Source organism: Nothobranchius furzeri, chromosome 1 (assembly GCF_043380555.1).
Source record: "Nothobranchius furzeri strain GRZ-AD chromosome 1, NfurGRZ-RIMD1, whole genome shotgun sequence".
In the NCBI taxonomy this organism is placed as follows: Eukaryota; Metazoa; Chordata; class Actinopteri; order Cyprinodontiformes; family Nothobranchiidae; genus Nothobranchius; species Nothobranchius furzeri.
This window is the reverse complement of record NC_091741.1, coordinates 97,577,889-97,605,268: the sequence shown is the minus strand read 5'-3', so window position 1 is coordinate 97,605,268 and position 27,380 is coordinate 97,577,889. Positions and strand designations below refer to the sequence as shown.

Below are 27,380 nucleotides of genomic sequence, written 5' to 3'. Positions count from 1 at the left end.
CTGCTCCCCAGGACTACACCCTGACCATGTACTTCCAACAAGCATGGCGGGACAAGCGCCTCTCCTACTCTGAGATTGCCTACAACTTGACTCTGGATAACCGGGTGGCCGACCAGCTGTGGGTCCCCGACACCTACTTCCTAAACGACAAGAAGTCCTTCGTTCACGGCGTCACAGTCAAGAACCGGATGATCCGCCTCCACCCTGATGGGACGGTGCTTTATGGACTCCGGTGAGTCTTAATGAGTTCATTAATCATCTCTAATCATGAAATAAAACTCACATTTGTTTTCAGTAATTAACAGTAAATGTGCCCTAAACTGATCAGCATCCCAAAAAACAACACAATCGGACGTGTTTCTGAGGGAAGGTTTTTAATCCTAAATGTGTTGTTGGTCATGCTGGTGGAGAGGTAGCTCCTCATACTGGAACAGGATCTACTTTAACTGTGATTAAGACTCACTGAGCCTGATCGTTCAGGCTATAAAATGTTTGTTTATCTGAGTGCAGTGTTGACTTGGTTAAACCCTTTCTGCCATGTCACTGCTCTTTTTGACTTTACATGTCTCAGAAAAAGTGACTCTAGACCCAGGTTACCTCCATTTGACACTGGAAGCATCAAGCGGTGTGGAATGACAGTGGAACATTTTACTTGCGAGCTTCAATGCAGTCCTTTACACACTGGGAGAGTCTTGACCGTGGAACGGCTTCCTCGCTGGACTCGCGAGATAACAAGATCCCATAAGACTTCACAGATCACGGTTCGCTTATGCAATCCGCCATTAAACCAAAATAAGGAAATCAATTTTGATATCATTTGATGTCATATATGATGTTCCTCTCCAATCCCAGGATTAAAGTTATGAAAAACACACCGCTGCACTTCTGGAATTATACTGGGAGTAAATAAGCCGTTGGGACACATGCAATCTAGATACTTATAAATTGCATTGCTGCAGTACTTTTATTTTGAAAATTACCAGGGATTTTAGCCTGAAACTGTATGTGATTTGCTCTCTTTCCCCATGTTAACTGCGGAAATTGACATGTCCCAGAAGCAGCTCGCTGCATAAGTAGAACTCGCTCCTGGCACGCTCCTGAAAATTGATGCATTGTGTGACTGGTTTGAAACATTCCATAGGCTATAATGGATTTTATCTAAAGCAGCGAAATCCCGCTGCTGTTCCGCACTGCTGATGCTTTCAGTGTGAATTAGACTTAAGATCATAACTTGTAGTGTCCACTAATGATCATGACGTTTAAGGCTGGGCAACATAGTCCAAAACTTATACTCTCAATATCTTTTAGCTGAATTTCTCTCTCTCTCTCTCTCTCTCTCTCTCTCTCTCTCTCTCTCTCTCTCTCTCTCTCTCTCTCTCTCTCTCTCTCTCTCTCTATATATATATATATATGTATATATATATAAATTCTATGAAATTTAACCAGTGAAAGTCATACAACCATGCCACTACTGAATTATTAAAAAAATAAATAAACTAATGGATCAGGTCTGGACAAAAATTATGGTGCCCCTAAATCATTATTTTGTTGCACGACTTTTTGATGCAATCGTCAAACAGCTCCTGTTTCTGTTAATGAGACTTCTGCACCTGTCAGCAGGTATTTTGGTCCACACCTCATGAGTAAACTGTTCCAGTTATCTCATGTTTGAAGGGCATCTTTTCCAGACCGCGTGTTTCAGCTCCTTCCAAAGATGCTCAATAGGACTGAGGTCAGGGCTCGTCGAAGGCCACTTTAGAATAGTCCAGTGTTTTCCTCTTAGCCATTCTTGGGTGTACTTAGCCGAGACTGAGACCACGCTTTCTGACAATGGCCAGCACATTTCTCTCTAGAATCCCTTGATAGTCTCCAGATTTCATTTTACCTGCACAGATTCAAGACACCCCGTGCCAGATGCAGCAAAGCATCCCCAGATACCAGAGCCTCCTCCATTTTTACAGTAGGAACAGTGTTCTTTTCTTGATATGCCTCATTTTTACATCTGTGGACATAGAGCTGATGTGCCTTTGCAAAAAGCTCCTGTCCATAGGACATTTTCCCAGAAGCTGTGTGGCTTGTCAACGTGTAGTTTGGTTTGCTAATTAGTGGACAGACTTGGAATGAACATGTCCCTTTAGTCACATTATTTTCAGGTAGCATAATTTTTGTCCAGCTCTGTTCCATGAGTTAATTTTTTTAATAATTCAGTTGAAGCATGGATGAAAAGCAATGTCTGAATTTCATTGGTTAAAATTAATATAACTTTTATTTTTACTTTTGTCAGATTCAAGTTATTTCTAGGTTTTTCTTTCACTGACCGGAGGGTACCAACAATTTTGTCCACGTCTTTAACTTATTATTAACAGAATCGTTTGTACCAGAGCTGTTCCCTAGAGTAAAAAAACAGCAAAAACTACACAAACAGGTTAAACAGGTTAAACAGACCTGTGTCGGGAGCCACAGTAAAAAGGCTGACTGAAACGTGAACGTATGTCCTTAAATAATTAAAAACCACAGAGCCAAATGCAAAGTTTAGGGCAGAACATAGACCCAGAGGTTTCCTGATTGAGCAGACATAAGAGCATACACGCAATGACCGCTTATAGATGGCGCAAGCTAGCAGCTAGCGGTAGCTGCATCTGCTAATACGCTGGTTGTATATTTATGTAGATTTGAACTATATAAATTATATGAAGATATTTAAAAATATTAAGATATTGTCCGCCCCCGATGAAGATCAATAACTGATTGGTTATATTAGAGCAAGGTGGTGCAAACATCTGACCAGAGTCTGATTGTGTTTGCTGGTTTGCCGTCTCTGATGGTGCTGGCCTGTGCTGACTGTGAGGAGGCTGTCATCCATAATTGATCAGTTACAAATCAATAATGTAGAGGTTTGATACAAACACTCAATGTGTATTTGTAGTGATGCTGCAAGTTTGCCTGAACAGCTGAACACAACTCGTCCATCAGCGAGCTGCTGCCTATTCTGATCTGTCACTGACTCTGTATGCGTGTGTGTGCATGCGTGCGTGCGTGTGTGAGAAGTCATTTTCGTTCACTTAAGATGCTGCTGTTCAGTCATTCTCTTTCTAGACTCAGATGCCCTTCTTGCGCAAAGACTGCCTAAAAAATTAAAGTATCTGCACTGCACCAGATTATTCATCACTACATTTGTTCGAGCAGTAGAGAAATGTAATTTATAGCACTCTGCCTCCATTACATAACGCTCACACATACTTCTGCATAACAGCCCAAATGTGGCGTAGGCTCAGTGAATAGTAAACGTGTTGCAAAATGGGAGGATGTGTGTTCAGCAGGAGAAAGGTGTTGAGACAAAACTTGATCAAAAATCCAGCAGGAAAGAGAAATAACATTTTATCCAATATGTGAAACGGTGGCTTTACTGAGACTATCGACTGATTAGCAACCATGCACTGAGTAATATGGATGTAAATTTAAGAATTTTACTGTAGTTTTCAGCAAATTTAAGAATGTTTAAACAAATAAAACCTGATAAGACATCAGTCTGCTTTTTTGTCCGTCATAATCCAGCATATTTGCTTGTGCTAGATTAGATAGACACATACTCTACACTCTTTATATTTTACACATCTAAAATACAATATCTGGCTTTATAAAAAAAACCTGCATGGTCCAAGTTAAAACAAAGATGATGGTTTATACAGTTACTTTATGTTTATACAGTTACTTTATGTTTATACAGTTACTTTATGATTTTTGGTTACTGTTCAGAAATACCTTTAAATATATCTACATACTTTTTGACATATTAGAGAGGAAGGCTGGTTGAATAGATTGCAATCCCAAATGTTTTATACAGTACTGAATTCACATGATTTAACACAATTACTTCATAGTTCACATTTTAAGAGGTGGCAGGCCCCGATTCATTCCAGCTGGTTGCAGAGTTAGTAGCATTTAGTCATGATTAGAAATCACGAGAGCAGTGTTCATTTTGACAAGAATTTTTGATTTAGTGTTAGTCTTTTGACTAAAATTAATTTAAATTTTAGTGACAATTTTGGCGTCGAATTTATTTCAGTTCTAGTCTCATTTTAGTTGACTAAAATGTGTATTTTTCTTCTGATGCAATAATTTTCAGCTTGTGTAAAGGAAATGTTGACCACACCCACTTGAAACTGGAAATAAATATGTAAAACTCACATTTCACACTTTGGATCAATAAAACTCTGTATTTACAATTGTTTCAATAACATTTATTATTGGAAAATACCTAAAATGTATACTGACGGTTTGAATTTGTGCCTCTCGATATTAATAAAGTAAAAACTCAGTATAATGTGTAGTAATATTTGTAAACATGACCAGAACTGACATCATACCATCAAAACATTAAAATGTATTAATGATGCAGAGGTAAAGTAAAGGTAAGAGTTGTTTTCAGGTGTATTTATTAGAGTTTTTATTAGACTGATTGATCAAGGTGGGACCTGAACGTTTCTCCTCACAACAGCACCTCTACAACACCGAACGCTGGTCATAACGGCCGTGACAGACATGGAAATATAAATGATTAGACAACAAGATGCGCTCTCCTCCATGGTTCGGTTCGCTGAGACCAGCACCGCTTCTCACATAGATATATATAAACATATGTATATACATGTTTACATCTGTATATCTAGGCCTTCTCCCACCCTCGCTATAGCTGCTAACGGCGTAACACTTTTATGGTCAGGGGAAACCCCGGATGTGTAGTCACCAAGCAAATATTTCTCACATCATCACGTCAACTGCTTTTACTCCCAGCCACACACATTGTTTCCCTTTAGACATAACTTTTACTGGCATAAATATCAATATAAGATGTCTGGTTAGTGGTAGCTTGTCCAAACAGCGGCTGGCTCCGGACTCTGGTTCTTTTCTTGTCTAGTCCCGCCTGTTGTATTTGCTGATTGGTTCTTTTTTCCGGTGTCCCATCTCTTCCGTTTTCTGACTGGATTGTCGTTTCTGTGAATTTTCATCCACAAAACTTCATTCGTCAAGTAAAACAAACCGAAAATATTTAGTCTATGATGTAATTACACTGCATGAAATTATAAATCAATCAACCAGAATAAGTTTATGTCATACAAGGTCAATAATAGACATCATAATCAGAATAAAATGTTGGCCTATAAATAAAATGTTTTTGCAACTTTTGGGCATTTGCTTAAAAAATAAGAAAAATCCATTAATTACACTTAATCTGGTTGGTTGATCAGTCGCATGAATAAAACATGGGATGAAAGTGCTGCTATGAAATAAAGAGAAGATCTTTGTGTCTGATGCGGCACGGAAGGGTGGATTCGGGGGGAGCCCACAGGTACAAGTAACTCATTGGAAATAAAAGGAGTTTTGTTTAAAGGAAAATTAAAGATGAGAATGAAGTAAGAATGACATCCTGCATTGTCAGCTGGTTACTGCAGTCTATTTTCAAACAAACAAGCAACTCTCTCACTCCTAATTTTGACTGATGTCACTTGAGGTAAATATTTAAGATAAATATAAAAAAAGAACATAGACGTGTGTGTGTGTGTGTGTGTGTGTGTGTGTGTGTGTGTTCGCTGGCTGTGTCCTGGTGAAAACAACAACATTGGGCTGTGATGTGTTATGCCTAACGAGTACCCAAATGCATTAATGCACAGTATAAATAGTCTACAGTTGATATGATATAAATGTTGCCACCGGTAGAGATTGTGACTGTACCGGCCAGCCGCAATTGTGCGTGAATGTCGTCAAGCTGCGTCTGCTCTGGATGAACGCATCAGCTCTGCTGCAGCGTGGAGAGCATGGGTTAAGGAGCATTTGTAAAGATGACGGGGCAACGATAGTTATACAGACCTGGTTTGAATTTAAGGAGTCTGATGTTGAGTAGACAAAAACATCCTTAGTCAAATATTCTGGGTGTCAGTAACGTGTTATCAGTGGTAATTGCTCATTAACGCAAACAGCCTTAAATTCTGTTTGTGTTTTTTAGACATGATTAACATACAGGCTTACAAAATTTTAGAATATCTTCAAGACTTCATTTAAACGATTTTCCCACTGCAATGTCAGCTGTTGCTCTTGTTTTTTAATAAAGAACGAGTCTGACTACAGCTCCAGAACAGGAAGTGAGACATAGTTTAGCATCAGGGAGTTTTAATCAAATAATTTTCATTTACTCATCAATTATTCGTTGTACTTTTGGATAATTATCAAACTATTTGACTAAGGGGGTACTTGTGGTATAAGAAAATGGTCAAAAAAGGTTGGGAAACACTGACCTATCAAATGTGGGATTTGCTGCTGAGATGCATCGTGGGAAACGTGGTGCTTTTGCTCTAGCTATTAGAATTTGGTTCTATATTCTACTGTGTGTTTTTGCAGTACAATATTAAATTATTGAGGTACTTTGTTTTGTTTTTCTTTTTTGCTATGATCTCAAATTTTATACGCCATCAACTTTTCAATAGAACACAGCAAATATCCATTATTGCAGTCATACAATATAAAAGCACTTTGTGCAAAAGAGAGGCCGACCAATGAAACTGTCTCAGTTACACACATGCAGAGTGAGGGAATATTATTCTGTTTATACAATAGCACAGGTGAAAAACACCCTATTCTGCTTTGCGACTGTGCCTTTATAATAGTTGTCAGGAACATTGTTGTTGGCCTCTAAGGTGAACGTGGATTTGTGCTGAACTAACTGAACTAATTGTAGTACATAGACTGGGGAACACCATTACATTAGACGGTTATTAGTTTGCATGAGGCATTGGATATTACGTGTGTGTGTGTGTGTGTGTGTGTGTGCGTGCGTGCATGCGTGTGTGTGTGTGTGTGTGTGTGTGTGTGTGTGTGTGTGTGTGTGTGTGTGCGTGCGTGCGTGCGTGCATGCATGTGTGTGTGTGTGCAACTATGCATGTTTATGAGTGGGTGTCCATGAGTGGGTGGGTGTTATTTTTGGGGTGAATGCGGAGGAGGTAGGGCGAAGGTGTTTTTTACTTCATATTCTCTGGATGTTTAATGCATCCTGATCCTGCCAAATCCCGGTCTTCAATTACCAGGAGGAGCAGAAAATTACTACGACGCTCCCAACTGTCGCTTTAGAGCCGGGTTCCACTCTCGGGGAGAGGCGGTCTGATCTAATTACCCTGGCCCCTGAAAAGGCTAAGCTAATAACAGATACCACCAAGGCTGTGGACACACACACACACACACACACACACACACACACACACACACACACACAAAGAGAAACATAAACAGTTTTTTTGTTGTTGTTTTGTTTTATGCTGGGAGGGAGTGAAGGCTTCGATCTAGACGTGTCTTTAGATTTACACAGACAGAGCAAGGAGAGAAAGCTGAAGGAAAAGACGTGAAGGTCAGACTTCATTCAAAATGGAGAAATTGTTCAGATTCTCCCTCCTCCCTGCCCTTCTCTCTCTCTGAGAATACTTTAACTCCTCTTTGTGAATATCCTTGCTCTGTGGAGACTGACAATGTCTTTTGTCAGGCGAGGAGTGTTCCACTCTGCAGCTCAATAGATCATATCCACTGGCCTGTAGGAGAAAGCTGCCATCTCTGTTAATATACCTTCTCTCACTCTCAGGATGTTCAGATGGGGCTCTAATTTGAAATTCAGAATCCTCAAATTAATCTCTTTTTGTTCTTAATTGTGCTCAAAATTAGCCCAGGACTGAGGGATTCAACATGGGCTCTCTACCCAAAATGGAGGAAGCCTCTCTGTCCTTGTTTACCTTCCAACTGTGTAATTTTATTCTTCTGCCTGAGCAATAAAAAGGTCAGTTAAGGCCGCACAGGTTTTCACCCTGCAACACCAACAAAAAGAGAAAAAAAAATCTCTTTTTTTCATTTATTTTCTGCTGTGATGCTCCCTCCAAATGAGATTCTGTCTGGGAATTTGCGGTGGTTGTGTTGTGTCCGTAAACAAGGTCATTTGGAATAAAGGTGGACCGGCTGCCTCAGGCGGGTTCCTTCAAATGCACACACAGAGGAACAGAGAGCCCGGGCTGAACCGCGAGAGAACACACACAGGAAACCAGACATTTTTAGAACCCCGTGTCCTATTAGCTCTGACGCAGAGCAAATGTAGCGTGTTTGAATTGCATGATCTGTGAGAGCACGGCCTCTCTGCCAGCAGGTTGGGATGAGAGGAAGAGGCTCCGGCCCTGATGTTGACGAAGAGCAAACGAGCCCATGCTTCACCATCACTGCAGACTCTTGCTGCGGTAGAAAGGAAGAAGAGGAGGAGGAGGAGGAGGAGAGGCAAAAACAGGGAGGGAATCCTGCAGAGAAACCCTCATGCGCTTCTCCTTGTCATCCAGTGTCAGCTTTTTAATCATTGTTAGCATGCTTCGGACATGCTAGCATGTTCGTGGGATGCAGGAGTCGCCTGAGACCAAAAAGCCCCGAGACTTCTGCTGCTGATGTCGGTGGGCTATAAATAGGCTGTTATTTTTACTCCTGCCATTTTGGCCTCGTTTCTGCTTCCCCCCATGTTTTCACTGCGCCGCGGTGAAGACTTAGTGGTGCTGGTGATCAGGGTGATGAGTGATGATACCCACCTTGTTTGCACAGCAGTAAGTTTATGCCTAAAGATGAGGTAAACTAGGACAGAATCGAGTCCTGTGTTAATCCCCTGGTGCACCACAGCTCTGCTAACTGGCTCTTACATAAGGGCCTAGAGAGCACAAAAAGGAGGGAACAACAGATGAGGGAAAGACTGTGAGTCTCTACTTCTCAAATTAAGTTTAAAAAGTCCCAAACCTACATTGATCGACCCGTTGGTACTCTGAGTTTTACTCTAAAATATTTCAGACCAAACTTTGTTACAGCTGACATGTAAAGTCACATTTATCCCAAACTCAAATGAATAAATAAATCAAGCTGTTTCATCTGAAACTCAGGCACAATTTGAAGCATTGATTTCTTTTTTATGAACGTTTTCAGATTTTAAACATCACATATTCAAAATAAAAGAGAGTGAGAGATCTAAAAAAATAAAACATTAATGAAAAAAACTGCTACGGACTTCAGAAATAAGATGATTAAAAATGGGAAATTTTTTTTACCTCAAAGCCAAATCAGACAATGGCATTATTGATCAGAAGTCTGGGGGTGCTCAAGTTCAGCACAACAATCATGCACACACACACACACACACACACACACACACACACACACACACACACACACACACACACACACACACACACACACACACACACACACACACACACACACACACACACGCGTACACACAAAACATCCTTGCACTTATTGACCACTACATTAAAGGAAGAAGTTGAGTTATTTATCATTAATGCACTTCCCTTTGCAGCAGTGTTGGGTTCAAGTCCCACTTTTCCCACAGTTATTCTTTACATTCTTGGCTAGATGTGCAGATTTAATCATATTATTATGTTTAACATTTACAAATAGGTAAAGGCGTTAATGAAACCTGCCTTACGATGGAACTGGCAACCTGTCCAGGGTGCACCCCGCCTATTTGCCTGTTGACTGCTGGAGATAGGAGATAGGCTTCAGACTGCTCATGTCAACATAAAAGCAGCAATAAAACACTTATTATAGTTTATGTCGATAATAAAGGAGTCACTACATTTGCTCGACACTTTTCAAATGAACTTCTCATCATCATAATTGTATGCCACACCACAGGATCAATAATAACATGTACATTTAAGTCAAACATTTGTAAATGAATAATTATTTATCAGAAAGCCTGACAGTTTGTTTAATGCGTGTAAAAGGTAGACATCATGCTTCTTGTACTGTCTGGTATTTCTTCTGGTCCTTTCAGAAATAAATATTCAGATGTTTTTGGGTGGAATTATAAGTTTCATTTTTTTCCTGTTGCTCAAATCACCCGATTTTATGTACAACATCTACAACATAATGATGATTCCTGCATTGTAAATTATATTACACCCATCATAAAATGTTGTTTCCATGTTTTTCCCATTTATCTCTATTTTTAGTAACATACAGTATCTGAGTAGAGAATATTGTCCACCATTGTAGCTCAAACAAGAGTTGTTACCAGAGATTCTGGGGAAATTTAACAATATTTTCATGATAAGAGTTTTATAAATAATTATAAATGTCTTTTCTAAACTCTGAGCTGAACCACAGGTTAATGCCACTCTTAAGGCTCTTTGGCTGAACGGAGAGCTGAAGCAACTATAATCATCCTTGAGAAGGAAAAGCAGCATTTTGAGTTTTCACCCATTTCCCAACACGCTGTGGCTACAGGTTGCGTGACACCATCATGTTTTATATCCATCTGTTTGTGTTTGACGTTGTAGGTTTGACTTACAAGACTCAGTCGGCTATATTTAGTTCCTGTATCTAAACTGTGCGTCGGTCTCTCAGACAGCCTCCAGGGCTTGGCACGGCCAGATGCCAGCCCGTTTCAGCTCTGGCCATCTTGTCATGTTTAACAGGAATGTGTGGCGCTTCAGGCAAACCTGTCGGACGTGGTGACTCTGTTGCACGGTGTGACCAGAGACTCAACCCTGCTTTATTTTGATTAGGAGTTATTTATGTAAATGTGATCATATACAGCATCAGCATGTACGTTCCAATACAAAGGCCCTGCAGGGGTTAATGTCCGTTTATGTCATTTAGTAAACTACGGATGACAGGAAAGATTTTACTTTCCTTTCCAGATCTTTTTTTTTTCTCAGAGACATTTTTGTCAAATATTTGGTCAAGCTCTTATTTTAATTGGGAGCCTACTGAAACACGCCAACATGATGCAGTTTGCTCATTTCTGCATTTTTAAATCTTCCTCTGAGAACATTCTGTACCCAAAACCTGCTGAGGACATATTGTGATGGATTTATGGCAGAATGCAAACCTGAAACATCACCAAAACAAAATGTCCTCAAACTGAGAAGGTTTTTAAGGCGCCATGCACTTGTGATAACTCATTTGAACTGTAATTTACACTGAAGGTTTTTATTACTAGCCCTGTATACGCTGGAAAATAAATCAAAAGCAACATTTACACTCACGTATTAAAGCCTACTTAAGTGCAATAAAGACAAGAATAAGTGTTGAAAGGGTGTAAAGGGCATTAAAGCAGCAATAAACTGCTACAAGCAAGCACACCGGGAGGCAGGATGTGCTTTTGGAACACTTTATTCAGAGCTGAACATGTTAAAGACTTCAGTTTGATTCCAAGGACGTTTTCATGACTGAGAAAATGTGATGTATGAAAACAACTCGTCTCTGGTGTGAGGTTTGAGATGTTGTGTTAATTAAACACCTTGCTGCCAAAGTGATGGTCGTGATCTTTTGGAGCCGTTTGTGGAATGGTTAAAAACATCAGTGTTTTACTGTCTGGACAGTTTTTCCTTACAGGGGCTCCAAAAACCTACAATAAGTTTCTGAGAACCTCTTCACTCTTGAGCATGGAGGTGATTTCCCAGGCTTGTTTTCAGTTGTCCTGCCATTGGTGGAACAGTCAAGCTTCTTGGACTTTGCTTTCTCAGTGGCCTAGTGGTAGAGTGTCCGCCCTGAGACTGGGAGATCAGGGGTTCGATTCCTGGTCGGGTCATATCAAGAACTTTGAAAAAATGGGACCCAATGCCTCCCTGCTTGACACTCAGCATTAAGGGGTTGGATTGGGGGGTTAAACCACCAAATGGTTCCCGAGCGCGGCTGTGTCTGCAGCTCACCGCTCTCCCAGGGGATGGGTCAAATGCGGAGAACAAATTTCGCACACACACCTGTGTGTGTGACAACTAATGGGACTTTAACTTTAACTTTAATGTCCCACATGTAGTTTGATGTGAAATCTTGACTTTACCTCTTTTTCATGTGATGGCATCAGCCACTTGCACTGCCCTGATGTGCAGGAAGCTGTATCTCGCATTTATACTCCAGCTTCAACGGGGAAAAGGACTGCTGCCACATGAGAACACGATTCTGAATGTCTGCGAACACGATGCAAACACAATCTACAGTAATAGTAAAATACACATACTGTTTGTAAAATATTTAGATGCATTGATTAAAGACCATATAGTTGTGAAAGGAAACATCTGGAAAATGTAGTAGCTGCTCCTACATAAACACCGTAGCCTACGTCTATCTGACCCTGCCATGCAGCTGCAATGGCCTCTCCCTCCTCCTTCACATTAATCCAGGTTTTCAGAGGTGTTCCACTTGATCTCGGAGAGTGGTTATGACATTGTTAAGTAGAGTAAGCTGATGGTTCCCGTTTGCATTTTTAATCTGCTCCTAATTATAAAACTACAACATCTACACTCTTCAAACTTATAAGACTGATATCAAGGCAAGGCAGCTTTAATCACATAGCACATTTTATACACAGGCAATTCAATGTGCTTTCCTTTAGCAAGAGCAGTGAAATCAACGTGGCAGAAAATACAATTTAAAAATTAAAAAGAAACAAAGTTAAAGGGTGAGCAGTTACAGTGCAGAAGGTGCAGCATCAGAACATTTATTCAAAGGCTGATAAAAAGAAGGTTTTCAGTTTTGATTAGATTTGAAAGTTTCTAGAGTTGTAGCACATTTGAGGTCATAAGGAAGCTGATTCCATCTGTGTGCAGCATGCTAGCTAAAAGCAGCGTCACCCTGTTTGGTTCTGACCCGGGGTTCTACCAGCTGACCGCTTCCTAAGGATCTCAAAGCCTTGCTGGGCGTCTATACCTGAAGGAGATCTGATATGTATTCTGGTCCCATGCCACTGAGTGATTTATAAACTAGTAGAAGTACTTTGAAATTGTAGTTTTCTGTAGTTTCTGTAGTTTACTGGTAACCAGTGTAGAGATTTAAGAACAGGAGTGATGTATTCGGTTCTCTTGGGTCTTATTAAGACTCTAACAGAAGAGTTCTGAATAAGCTGCAGTTGCTTCACAGCTTTTTTGGGAAGACGAGTCAAAAGACCATTGCAATATTTCAGCCTGCTGCAGATGAATGCATGAATGAGTTTCTCTAGGTCTTGTCTGGACATGAGACCCCTGAGTCTTGCTATTTGATAAAGATGATAAAACGCTGTAGTTGTTGCAGCTTCGGTGGCTAGCGGGTAGTAACTCACTTATATATTTAATTTAACAAATAAATACACAATTTTAAAAGTAAAAGGCTCATTATACATTTATATTGAAACTAATACGTATAAAATATAACATTGTCTCCTGTGTCACGTTACATGACCGCCGTGGAAGCCGCGGTCACGTGATGCAAGTCTCGTCCATTTAACCGTTTTCTTTCACCAAGGAAGGACAGTGTCCTCGTAAGCAAGGCGCCTGGCCTCACAAGACATCGCCTCGCAAGGCCAGGCGCCTTGGCATTGAGAAACACCCATAGATAACTTCTTTGGATCTAAAAAAAAATCATTTTGAATTACTTATTCAAACTTGAAATTTGCCCCAGAAGTAGCTGCTGGCCTCTGATCATCCATCCTTTTGAAAATACCGCAGTGTATTCTGGGAAATTTTTGACCAAGGCTAGGCTACAAGACGCCTTCTGCTTATCCTTGCTCAGCTAGCTAAACGGCTAACAAACGGAGAACACACGCCTCGGTGGAACATGAACATTGGAACACGCCTTGGAGGTTCCTGATGACGCATCTCCTAGGCAACCAGGTCAGGGCCAAGACATCAAGGCATTGAGAAACACCCCATGTCCCACCCTACAGCACAGTACTAACACACAATTGGTCTGGCCTACTTTAGGCCGGAGGTCGGACGCTTTGAACTGGAGAGGTACAAGATGGATTCTCCTGAGTTTGGAAAACTCCAAATCTCGTGAGAATTCATCTTGCAGCTCAAGGTTACATTTATACAAACATGTTTATTTTCAAACATAAGAGCATCAGCCCGTCTACAGGCATGTAAAGTAAGAATGTCAACCTATTTCTGCCAGAATAAATACCCAATTAAAATGTTAAATTTAGTTTAAAAAAGCGCTAGTCGTTATTATTTGTTTGGGATTTTTTTAGGCTAGCTCTGTCAAATTAGCCATCTTGTCAGTCTGGTTAAAACTAAACTGTAATTATTCAATGCAAATAAATGTATGATTAATAATAACCTCCCCAAAGACCCTCCTTCAACACCTATGAAATATTTCTAGGCATTTGCCATTATTTTACGGGTTTTCTCAAATCCTGAAAATACTCCTGATTAGCCTGCTTTAGCTGCTGTTCCCTGTGAATAAAAAAGAAACTGCTACTTCCAGATTTCACAAGATTAAAAAAAATATTTGAAATGAACTAAAACTTACAATAATCACTTAATGTTTGGTATGATTTGAACTAATCTGACTCATGAGCTAATTTATTCTCATTTAAAACTTTTGGTGTTGTTGAAAACATTGTATATCAACTAAATTAGCAGAGCAGAGTTGACACGAATACTTTGAACAACAGGGGAGGGTCCTGAGGGGAGTTATCCAGCTAAGAGCTGCTGACCCTGCCTTTCATACTTCTGAATAATAAACGTCCTGTACGTAACTTTTTGGTCACACAAGGCAAAGCACCAGTGCTGAAGCAGCCGGTACTGTCTGTGCTCCAGCGGGCTTCCTCCTTCAGCTAAACACAGAGTGCTGTTTCTACCTAAATGCACTCCAACAACACTCTGCCGCAGTCAGCAGCTAACAAGCTGAAGGAACACAAACGCTCTCATCCAGGTGGAAAGCGAAGGGATTCAACTCGAAGTTTTATTCAGTCAGAACTTATGTCATATAAGTATAATGCATTGGTGGATTTTAGGTAGTAAGTCAGCATTGTTTTTACATCTCCACCATCAGTTCTAACGCAGGATAAGGAAAAAGGGGAGCGTGTTTATCAGGTAATTTAAAAAATAAATAAATACATGGATTTACAGTTTTTGCTTGAGAATTTTAGCCTGTTTATTATGTGTTATTTGTTGTTATGACTAGTGCAAAATGAACTGAAAGTTTAAATCTCAAGTCTTGCTAAACAGCATTTCATATCGGGTCTTTGCCGTCCACACCAAAAAAAGAAGAAGCACCATTTAGATGTATGATGGTCATTACAGGATATAATACAAGCATGGCAACATAAAACACACCAAAACAACAAATCAAAGTCAAATTATGGTAAACGTGTGGTTGGTAGGATAATAAGGTTTATATATTTCATGAAATTTAATTATCAGCCTATTAGGGGATGCACTTGTACTGTGGGTTGGAAATACTGAGTTTGAAGAAGATGAAACGTTGTCTTATACCTGTATAGCGCCTCTCTAGATAAAAATCACGAGGTTCTTCACAAGAACAAAAACAAAAAATGAATGATTTAAACGGTAAATGGCCTGTATTTGATATAGTGCCTTCTAGAGTCCTGGAACCCCTCAAGGCACTTTACAACACAATCAGTCATTCACCCATTCACACACACATTCACACACACTGGTGGGGATGAGCCACAATGTAGCCACAGCTGCCCCTGGGGCACACTGACAGAGGCGAGGCTGCCGAGCACTGGCGCCACCGGTCCCTCCGACCACCACCAGCTTGAATAACCATACTGTAATAAGAAAATGGAGGGGTGGGGGTTAGGGGTGATTAACAATGTAAAGCAGGGGTGTCAAATATGCGGCCCGCGGGCCGGATGTGGCCCGCAAGCGGTTTAAATCTGGCCCGCGAGATGGTTGTGTAAACTTTATTTTCATACTTTACAATGTAGAGTGAAAATAAACTTATCTTTGTGAGCAGGTTTCTCTGTAATGAGTATAATTAAAACAAAGCTGCACTCAAGGCTCACACAAGAACTTGAATCACATCCTGAATTTGGCTGCCACTCAGGATGTGACTTCTGATATTGATGTGCTGGTGAAAGCTAAAAGATGTAAAGTAAAATGAGCCAAATATGCTTTAAGTGCTGCATGAAACTGATCTAGCCATGTGATCTGTAAGCTCTTTGAATCACTAAGGAATGTTTTTTTTATTTGTTGATTTTTTTATTTTTTCAAATTTTCAAGTACACTTCAGGTGTTGTACTTGTACTACACTGTCCTCAGGCTCCAGCCTAGTTTTATAGTGATTGTATTAAAACAAAGAAAACAATCTGAAGTTTTTTTTTAATTTACTGGTCCGTCCCACTTGGGACTAGATTTCCCTCGATGTGGCCCCTGAGCTAAAATGAGTTTGACACCCCTGATGTAAAGGAAGACAGAAGCAGCAGCATAAAGAAAATCTAGTGAGAAAGAATCTGCAGAAGATCACACCAAAGCCAGTCTGAACAAGTGAGTCTTCAGCTGCTTTTTAAAGGAGACCACTGAGTCCACTGATCTCAGACTCAGGGGGAGAGAGTTCCAGAGTCTGGGGACCACAGCAGCAAATGATCTGTCACCTTTGGTCTTTAGCCTGGTGCTGCACAACCAGTAGGCTTTGATCACTGGACCTCAGGGACCTGCTGGGGGGTGTAGGGACTAAGAAGATCACCAATGTAAGATGGTGCTTGTCCATGTAAGGCCCTATAGACCAGAACCAGGATCTTGAAATGAACCCTGAAGCTGACTGGCAGCCAGTGAAGCTGGAGGAGAAGCGGGGTGATGTGGGTGTGTTTGGAGGACTTGGTCAGAAGCCGAGCACAGGCATTCTGAACCACCTGCAGATGGTTCAGGGAGGTTCTGCTCAGACACGTGAAACGAGAGTTACAGTAGTCTAAGCGTGAGGAGATGAAGGTGTGGAGAACTGTCTCAAGTTCAGAGCGGGACAGAATGGGACTCAGCTTAGCACTGTTCCTGGAAGAAGGAAGTCTGGGCTACTAATTCACTTAATGTATCTACTTTTGTTTATTTAGCTTCTAAGCAACGTGGGTTTCGTTTAACGGCATTTGGGTCTTTGCTGTTGTGATTTTGTTTTATTAACCGCTGCTCTAGTTAGGAGGAAAGGCGTGGATTTTAAGATCAACATGCGTTTTATTTTTCATTTTGTCTTTCTTTTCCTAAAACAATAATTTCCTGTCAGATGTAATTTAACGTCTCTCATGTTTGTCTTCATCCTGCTCTGAAATCTTCATCACGCTCTGAGCTGAAGGTCAAATGAAAAGCTAGGCTACTTCTTCTAAACCTCATTTTTAATTTCCCCCTTTCTGCCTGTAGGATCACCACTACTGCAGCCTGCATGATGGACCTGCGCCGCTACCCTCTGGACGAGCAAAACTGCACACTGGAGATAGAAAGCTGTAAGCACCGTTGTCCCTGACAACAAGCTCTCACACCCATATGACTTGAACAGATCCCACATAGACACACGACGCTCTGTCTTCCCAGTGGCACATGGTGGGATGTAGGTTGATAGAACTAGATGCTAAACGCTGAGTAAAGCTGATGAGATATCCAGAGATAGGCATCGAGAAGAGGAACATCACTAATGGCTTGGTGACTGATAACATCCAGCCTAATTCATTCAACTCCAACTGCAGTGGCTTCCCAAGGCGTGGAGGAGGCTGATTAGGTCCAGTGTTTCAGGGATGCGCTGATAGTCAATGTTATGCACAGCTTTCTCCCAAAACTGCCTCTCTGTGTTTGTACAGTACAAAGAGCTGACTTCACATGGAGTTTGTAATTGTACCAGGGCTCTCGTTTGGAGGGAGTAGGGGGAGGTTTGGGGGGGGGGGGGGGCATGAGAGAGAATGAGGACGTCCTTCTTTATGTTTTATCTGGGTCCCCAGAGAGAAGGATTACAGGGCTGAGATGTGGTGTAGGGCTCAGTCTTTCCGGGTTTGATCACGTTATTGCCAGCAGCACCAAACAAGCAGCACAAAAACAGCCCGGGTCAGAACCGCCCCTCTCCGCTCCTCTCCCATTATGCTCTCCATCTCTCTCTCTCCTACTCGCTCCCTCTTTCCGTTTCTCATCTCCTTTTCTGAGCAAAGACTTTTTTTCTTTTCCTCTTAGCCTTTTTATCTCTCTCCTCATCACTCATACAGAGTTGTTTCTCCTTGTCCTCTCTCAGGCAGCCCTACAAAACACACACACACACACACACACACACACACACACACACACACACACACACACACACACACACACACACACACACAGCTCCAGTTTTGATCACCAGGCAGTATCTACTCTCATACGGATTCACTGGCAACTGTTTTAACGTTGGAATCACTTCATGCCAGCGCGTGCTATTTTATTCAGACTAATGAGCCCAGAGATCTCTCACTTCCCTTGATAAACTTGATGCATTTTTAACGGACACAAGTCTTAAAATTAAGCTCCCAGAATGCATTAGCAGCTCTCTGCTGCCGCTCAGGCCACTGGCCTCACAGGCTAAGCTTGAGCAATAATTAATTTTCTCCTGTCTATTGCTAAGCATCCATTTCCCACATGCAAATGCTCTCTGACACTCATCTTTGCTCTTACTTAGCTCTGCCGTTGTGCTGCAGGACTCACGCTGTGCAGGATGAGGGTGACAGGCAGCTTTGCATTTTTTTTCATGCTAATCAACCTCAAAGCTGCCCAAGCATTCATGCACAGGTTATAAACTATGCAACAGTCAACCAGTAAAAAGACAAAAGCCAACTGCACTCTTCTGCCATCTAAAAGGTAGCACAGGACCCTAAATGTGGGGCAGTAAAACAGACTTGTATGAGGTAGAAGCAGTGTTGGGCAAGTTACTTCAAAACTGCAATGCATTATTTATTACTTTTTACCCTCATTTTAAAGTAATTCATTACATTACAATGTTACTTATTTTAAAATGTAAGACATTACACTACTTTTGCATTACTTTAAGTTACTTTCACCAATACAACTTCAATATGAATCTGGTAATGTGACGCTCAGTGAGCTCATGACATATATGTGGAAGGTGATGTGGTGTCTGAGCCAGAATTGCTGTTAAAAACAGTCAGATATAATAACAGTGCTTTAAAATGATTGTTTATTAAATAAAAGCAACAACAATCTGTACTCTCAGCACGCTGGCTTCTTATAGGGCCATCTGAGCAGGGAGTGAGGTGGTGGGGGCTCCAAGCCTATATTTGCTTTGGTCCCCAAATGCCTTGATACGGCCCTGGATGTGGGGCTGACTTCTGGGGTGATCTGATTCTATCACATGTATAAATATTAAATGCTTATGTATTATTGCTTTTCACTGGTAAAAATGTGTATTGGGGATAAATCTACCTACTTTTTTTTTCTTTTCAAGCACTTTGTTTTGTTTTCTTGATTTTATTAGAATAATTTCCTGCCCTTTCTCTCTCTAACCTTCCTGCATGCTGCATGTTTTCTCCACCTTCCAGAAAAACTGTTTCCTAGATTTCCTAACTAATCAGCCAAAGGGATCTACCGAACGCAAAAAAAACAAAAGCTTAATAAGCGGTGCGCTCCAGCAGCAATGAGTTGAAATCACCGGGGAACTCAGCTGACAAGTACATGAAGTACCAGAGAATATGGGCTGATATAAACGATCACAAACAAATGACTTTGTTTTGGTGGAACGATTTTGTGAATATAACAGCGGCCGCGCGCAGGACGCAGCTGGAATATTTGAGCCATCACTGCTGCGTCCTCTCTGCTCATAGATGGCCGCAAAGCTGAGTCCATAAATGACGTCATATATGTAGATACTGGATCTTTTTTCAGGCTTCTCACAATTAGAAATTGTAGGAAACCCACATCTTGATTCTGGGTTTAAAAATGCATTGTAATTACCGCGTTACTGACAATTGTACCGAGTAAATATTACCATTTTCTTTCCCTGTAATGCCTTACATTACCACATTACAGCAAAAAGCAATGCATTACAGTAATTAATTACTTTTGTACCGCGTTACTCCCAACACTGGGTAGGAGGGATGAGTTTCTGTTTCTGCTGGTGAGCAGTCTCAGTAGTGACTAATGTCTGAGCCCAGCCTGGTAAGAAAAGAAACAATAAAATATTTAACAACCAATTAAAAGACCAAAACAAACAAATAATTTAATGATGGTGCTTTCATTTCCAATGAATGTAACTGATCTTCTGCAAAAAGGCTCCCTGTTCTCTCTGAGTGAATAAAAACACACCAGTGAGACACACTGCTGCGCCGGTTGACGTGTTCCTACGTTACCATGAACAAAACGCACACGCGTGGTATTTTATTTTGAGTCTATCCCACATACTGTCCTGCTGCTGTGAACACTCACTAGAGCACCAAATGTGCTGCGCAGCTGCAAACCTCAACAGATGCATTATTTACTCCTGTTTGAGTAATGCTGGCCACGAGCTACAGGACCCAGCTGTTTGCAGAAAAAAATCTGACTGTTTGAATAACAAAAACTATATATTTGTGCCTCGTTGCATCAACTGTCAGCATTTCATAATGTGACCAACACGCGACAGAAACACCCCTTTTCTCCTGCATTATTGCAAGAGTGAATAAAAGAATGAGTAGCTCTGAAGTTCTTGCAGTCAAAAGCCATCAGCTCTGATATTATTAGTAACACCTGTGCTTCTCCTGCTACAACAAATCAAAATGTCTGCTGTGAAAGAAAAAAAATAGGCCTGTGGCTGGAGCGGGCCGCCTGTCCAACCCAGCATGAGCACCGTGACTAACATTGAATGTCAGCGCCTTAGCAACAAAAGAAATTTGTGTTAATTTTAAAAAATATCAAAGCCCTGCAGTTTGATTATTTATTAGATCTGAATAGGTCATCGTCTCTAATCTGAGTGTGAGGTAGAACTCGCTGCTCATGCTGGAGACAGACATCCTGCAACACAATGGCTTGCCTGCTGCAGCTCCCTCCATACTTTTGTGTTGCAATAGCTAATAAATCTTTGCACTTTCTATTCATTTGAAACATTTTATTTTAGCAAAAGAGGTGCTTCAAATGTTTAAAGGTTTATTTAGCACCTGCCTTCCTTGTTGCACTTAGAAATTATTATTTTCCGTTTGTTCAAGGACTCTCAGATTTACATGATGTGAAAGTGATTCAGCATCAGGATTCCAGCAAAGCACTTCAAGCTATTTCCAAAAATCACCTGCCTGCTGGGCCTCACTGTGCATTTCCTATGTTAGGGTATTAATATTGAATGTGCATGTGCTGGTATGTAACACATTAGAGTACTTCATTAAAGTTGAATTATTTCTTCTAGACAATCAGTGAATCAAGCAAAAATGACTGAAGGGCTTTAGAACACAGCAATGCTGAAGCTAAACAGCTCTGAGAAAATGTGCAATAACGTTTTTTTTTTGTTTGTTTGTTTATTGGTGCCACATTTTCACTCTTGAAACAAGCCTATGAAATGTTCATTGTTTTGAGGTATTAGAGCTTATTACATCTGTGGTTTGTCATGTGATGTCATAAAGGAGGATTTAGAAATTTGAACAGCTGAAACTCCGCTCCTGCCACCCCTCCACTTAGCCACGCCTCATATTGGGCACACAAATAACTTGTAGTGCTAACCAGTACTTGAAGTGTGTGTCATGTGTGTGTGTGTGTGTGTGTGGGGGGGGGGGGGGGGGGGGGGGGCGTAGTACTCCCCTTATGCCAGGGGTGGGGGTATTTTGAGGCCCTCCCCATTACAAAATGATTGTATTATGAAATGCCATTTGGGTTTCCAATTATTAGGCTCTATCAACCATGGGCGAAGCCTTTGCAGATGCACACATCTTCTTGATACTTCTAAGTTGAGTTGAGCTGAGTTTATGATAGCCAGGCCAATCAGGTGTCCCTTATGTCACTGATGAGCCAGAGGAGAGGCTAACTTCAGACTTCAGCATTGACCCTGGTATGACCAAAAATTCATTAATGAAAAGAATATTACAAATAATATGATTCTCTCTCTCTCTCTCTCTCTCTCTCTCTCTCTCTCTCTCTCTCTCTCTCTCTCTCTCTCTCTCTCTCTCTCTCTCTCTCTCTCTCTCTCTCTCTCTCTCTCTCTCTCTCTCTCTCTCTCTCTCTCTCTCTCTCTCTCTCTCTCTCTCTCCCTCTCTCCAGATAGACCTAGTCCAATATGTATAGATGTTTCCATATCATGGAAACTGAAAGGCTATGAACCTATACAAGCAATAGTAGACAGAGGTGAAGGTGTATGCATTTAACAAATACACATTTCTTGAAAGCTTTTCTCTCATTTTCAAGCTACATTCACAAAACATCTGACTCTTCTTGCAAAACCAAACTTACACCTCAAAACAGTTCAATCTGTGCTCAAAACTGAACTATGTTCTCAAACATGCCTCGAGTCAATCATAATGAAAAACACTAATGAACAGTCACTAAACACTATGTAGAAAAATAGAAAACTACTCAGGACATGAAGCTTGAGAAATAAATGTTTATTGTTCACTGTAGGCCAAATGCATGTTGCAAAACAAAAATAACTGCATTTAGCTCTTGTACAAAAAATAAAATAAAATAAAATAAAAACAGAAATTGTGTGCATTTACACGTAGCACCTATAAAAATAGGTGAGACATTTTCTCACATTCACCTGCATTGGGTTTTCAATCTAGAGGTCCAGTGGGGTTTTACGAATGGGCAGGACTTACCAACTCTGCAGTATGTCATACAGTAATTGTTGTCAACATTAACACACTGTACTATAATGTAAAAAAGGCAATTACCTGTTCTCTTCTCTAAATGGTGGGTTTATGGTGGGCACAATGAGTCTCCGGATGTTCGGTTGTACCCTTTGTCCAGCCTCCCTCATGCTCATATGGACAAGAACATGGTCAATCACAGTAGCTCCGATGTCATCTGATATAAGTGTTCTTTGTTTTCGCTGACCACTTCGACCTCCACTCACACAAACTCTTCCTCTCAGATTTCTACCCATCATGGGGCCTCACCAACCAGTGCTCTCTGAACTGGCTTATTGTGTATGTTCCCTCACATCATTAGCCATGAGTGTGATGCATTTTTAGTTGTTGTGTTCAAGTGGTGACACCTGTGCTTTAACTGTGTTTGACGTTTGTCACCTGTGCTCACCATTATGCAGCAGCAGCTCGGGTGCATCACGGCACAGTGTGTATCTAAACTGGTGAAAAGTGCATATGGTATTGCCAAAAGAGTGGTTGATTCAATCATGTTATGAAGTGTTCTAGCAGTCATCCAGCACACACAATGGTAGCCCACCCCTGCTAACGCTACAAAAGGCTAAAACAATAGTCTAAGGAAGATGAAATGTTGAATGCTACGCTAATCACTTAGCTGCAACACACAAAAGATAAAATCAGTTTGCAGGCTGACATTAACCCTCCCACTGTCCTAATGGGTGTGACCTCGTGAGGAAAGTTGACCATTGAGCAGGGTTGATGGTTTATCCCTTGGGTCCATGTGGCAGGGGTGAGGAGTGAGCACCACCTCACCCCTGCCACATGGACCTCAAGGGATAAACCATCAACCCTGCTCAATGGTCAACTTTCCTCGCGAGGTCACCCATAAAGAAAGTGGGAGGGTTAATTCAGCGCAGGTAGCATTCAAGCTAAGTTTGCGTACTAAGCTAACTGCGCATCACCTCAAAGTGCATGCTGGGAACTGAAGCATATTCAATTCAAAAATACTTTATTAATCCCAGAGGGAAATTAGAGTTTCAGTACACACAATTCTGAGATCAGACAAACATACATAGACACATGACAAGAATTGTTGACTGTGGTCATTTGCAACCCGAGTCGCGCTACCGTAATAGATCAAGAGGTTTTATATGAGGATAGAGTCAGGGGGAGGGAAAAAAAAGGCACCTCAGAGTTACCCTCAACAGAGAGGGTAGCTTTGCTATGCAAAAAAAACACCTCAGACAGAAATGCAACAGACTTCAGACATTACACAACATAAGTGTCCACTAGGTGGGGAGGTAGGGTTGGGACTCTCCTCACTTCAGTGCGTGCAGCCGCATGGAGCAGCGCTCATCACCTCCGTTTGGACAGGGAAGGGAGATAATGGGTTAGAGAGCACAGTGACTCCTAGATACGGTTCCACGGACTTCACCGATCACAGTCCCGCCCAGGCTGGGATAGGGAGAAAGAGTTTCCAAAGCGACTGCAACATTCCACATTTCTTCTGAAGGGAGAGTTATCACTTCAGCCTCACAGGCTTCAAGAGCACCAGATTCAGATAAGAAATGTTTTGGGACAGACAGAGACAATTTCCTCTCTGCCTTGGAGTTCTGTTGGTCTTCAACCCCTCTAGATCCAATAATGGCTTAATTAATCCATCCCAATCCGTGCTGATCCATCAACTCTCTTCTTGATCGAATCCAACTTCTATGCCAGAGCCTGAATCTCAGCCAAAGTTCCAAGCTTACGACTCATCTCAACAATTATGTGAGTTTGTGCGTTCACAGAGCGATGCATTCCATCCCTGAGCTCCGGGATTGAGCCAATATTCCTCGAAAGCTCGTTAATTTTCCGGTAAGCCAGGTAACCGATCAGGCTAAACCGCAGGAACCCTGACACTAAAACGACAAATGTTCAGACATCTTCAGAATCCTCTACAGACAGATGAGAGAGGCATATCAGGTTCCACTGTTTCCAGGAGTCCATGATATGCCCTGCTGGCTCTGTCCCAGAGGGGCATGCGGGAGCCCCTTCTCCCATTCTCGTCTTTGAAAAAATGTTGTCAATTGCGTTGAGAGACCAACTGACCAGGTCAGTTTTTAATAATTTGCAGTTTCCAGAAAAAATGCAGAAAGCGCCTTACACAAGACAGGACATAGAGCCTTGGGATGAGGAGGGAGGGAGAGGAGAAAAAAAAAGCGTCTGTACTCTCCAAGAGCCGGAAGAAGATTCTCGTTGATTGATTCCATTGACCCTTGTGGATACGCAGCTCTATTGGTCAACGCCTCAGGCTCTTGTAAATGATTTGTTCCGCTGCAGGGGCCAGGGAAGAGAAATATGAATAATGAGATATTACCTACTTTATGTCACAGCACAGGGTTAGATAGTCAGATTTAGGCATTTTTGTAGTTTTTTAAAAACATTTTAAACTATGTATCCCAGCTTTAAAGGGCACAGGAATTGTTTTGCTGAGTCCTCTGCTTCTCTTCACTGTAGATGGATACACCACCGATGATATAGAGTTCTACTGGAGAGGTGGAGATGGCGCCGTGTCCGGCGTGGACAGAATAGAGCTGCCTCAGTTCTCCATTGTTGACTACAAGCTCATCTCCAAAAATGTCGTCTTCTCAACAGGTAATGTTGTTGTGTTGTTGTGTTTTATTTACTTATTTGTAGAATGTTAGCTCATTCAAACATCAAAAATGCACAAAACATAACGTTAATCTCTACTTATTGTTAGACCAAAAAAAAGGCATAAAATCTGTTTCTCCTCCTGCACCTCCTGCAGGTTCATACCCCCGCCTGTCCCTCAGCTTCAAACTGAAGAGGAACATCGGTTACTTCATCCTGCAGACATACATGCCTTCCATCCTGATTACCATCCTCTCCTGGGTCTCCTTCTGGATCAACTATGATGCATCGGCTGCCAGAGTGGCCCTGGGTAGGACTGCCTCGCCTCTACTCAACAGTGACCCAAAGCCAAATGATAACAGACCATGAAAAGGAAACGTTTGACATATTACACTTCAACATGGATTATTGTGCCCATAATGAGCCTGATGTGTTGATCCTTTTTTTTTTTTATTGTCTCAGCTTGTGAGTGATATCCGTGTGTGACAGGCTGCCTGGCTAAATGTGTGCCGTTCAGAAATGACTCTCTGCGTGACTCATGCAAAACGAGAAGCTCTGCAGCCTGACCTTGAAGCGAGCTGTCTTTCTCCTGGCTCGCCTGTCTGTCTGTTAAAGCACCCCCAGTTTCCAAAAATACCAGTTTATCTGCCATATCACAGTCAAATTATAGTAGGATACCAGGTTACTATGTTTGCTCTATATTGCTTAATGTTTTCACACTAAATTCTAATAAGCTGGATCCCAAAACAAGGCTGCCAGGAGGGCGAATTAGAGATGAGCCTTCATGCTCTCGGCTTCCTGAGAGCGAGCAGCCAGAGCAGCCAATGAGTGCTCGCTGCTGCTGCTGCTGGGTTATTTATAATGCGTGTGAATCTGACCAAATGCAGATTGTGCAGGCAGATGAGTAATGTATCAAACACTGTGTGTGTGTGTGCCATGAAAGCAGGTGAGCTGTGCTGTGACTAAACACAGGTGTTTACAACGACAGTGTAACCGTACGTGCTGTGTCTGTACAGATTTGTGGATTTAACCTGTCTGACCCAACTATCTTATGAAAAACTAGCAGCTCCAGTCTCTGGAGGCTTTGATGGATGTTATTTTTTATCCATATGGGGTCACACTCTTTCAGCCTTGTCTGTTTACTAAAGTTACATGCATGGTAACGTGCATTATAGATGTGAATGCTCGTGTTCTTACTCCGGTCCTTTGAAGATCAGCACCTGGGCTTGGCTGAGTTGATTTGCAGCAAACTCTTTGTCATGTTGAATGAACTCATCTAGACAGAAGTTTGGCTAAATAAGATTATCATGGTCCAAAAAGCATCATGAATGATAGAACCAGGCTCTTGTGACTTGAGCTCTGTTGGTTTTTGGTCAAATGCTAACAGCTCTGGTTGTTGGGATTATTTGTTGTGATTAATAATCTAATCAAACTGGTTACAGACCAAGTCATATTTTTGACTGGAGAAGAACATTGAAACAATTAATTATGTATTTGAGCAAAAGGTCTTAAAACGCTAACCGGTGAGTAGCTGATGAAATGTTTTGGACAAAAATTCAACTATCTCTAAAAATCTGGCAAGCACAATTAATTAAAGTGGAAAATTACATAAATGATGCATGGATTATAAAATAAGGACTGTTTCTTCTTTTTATTAATGCATCAAAAGGGTTTTACACAGTTGACCACTCGATTCATGGGAAAAGACTACAAAATATTGGAGTTGTTTTTTAAATCTCGTCATTTTGAACACATTGCGTCCACCAGTGACTGCAGGAGTTCCTCGGGGCTCCATGCTAGGAGTAATATGTTTCATAAATAACATCAGCCATTTTATTTAGATGATACCATAATCCTTTGTTCTTCTCAGATGTTGTCCCAAACCTTCAAAAAATCTCCTGTCTGCCTTTGATATGGTCGATTCCAATTTAACACAACTCAAGTTTAATTGCAGCCGAAATATTTATTTGATTATTTATTGCTGTTGCTGTTCAGGAAATGAGGAGAGCCCTCCACTGCCCCCCCCCCCCCCCCCCCCCGCCCAAGTTTTGCAGCCAAGGTTGTCCTCTTCAACTACCATCCTCACCATCCCTTCGACCTTTGTCACCACCCTCTCCTTAATCTGTTCTCATTCTGTCTTTCCCAGATCCATTGATATCCCTCTTTCCCATTCGTTGTCTCTCTCCTTTTCCTTATTTTG

General features: G+C 41.4%; 1 protein-coding gene across 2 annotated transcripts in view; it reads left to right on the top strand.

Annotated features, from left to right (window-relative positions):
* The window catches only part of gabrb2a (gamma-aminobutyric acid type A receptor subunit beta2a), a 47,647-nt gene that overhangs the window by 14,123 nt on the left and 6,144 nt on the right, over positions 1 to 27,380 (top strand). For both annotated transcript variants that reach the window (XM_054738977.2, XM_054738976.2), the window contains exons 4-7: positions 12 to 232; positions 17,157 to 17,239; positions 25,046 to 25,183; positions 25,338 to 25,490. In XM_054738977.2, the coding sequence (XP_054594952.1) occupies positions 12 to 232; positions 17,157 to 17,239; positions 25,046 to 25,183; positions 25,338 to 25,490 (595 nt within the window). The remainder of the gene's footprint in view (positions 1 to 11; positions 233 to 17,156; positions 17,240 to 25,045; positions 25,184 to 25,337; positions 25,491 to 27,380) is intronic.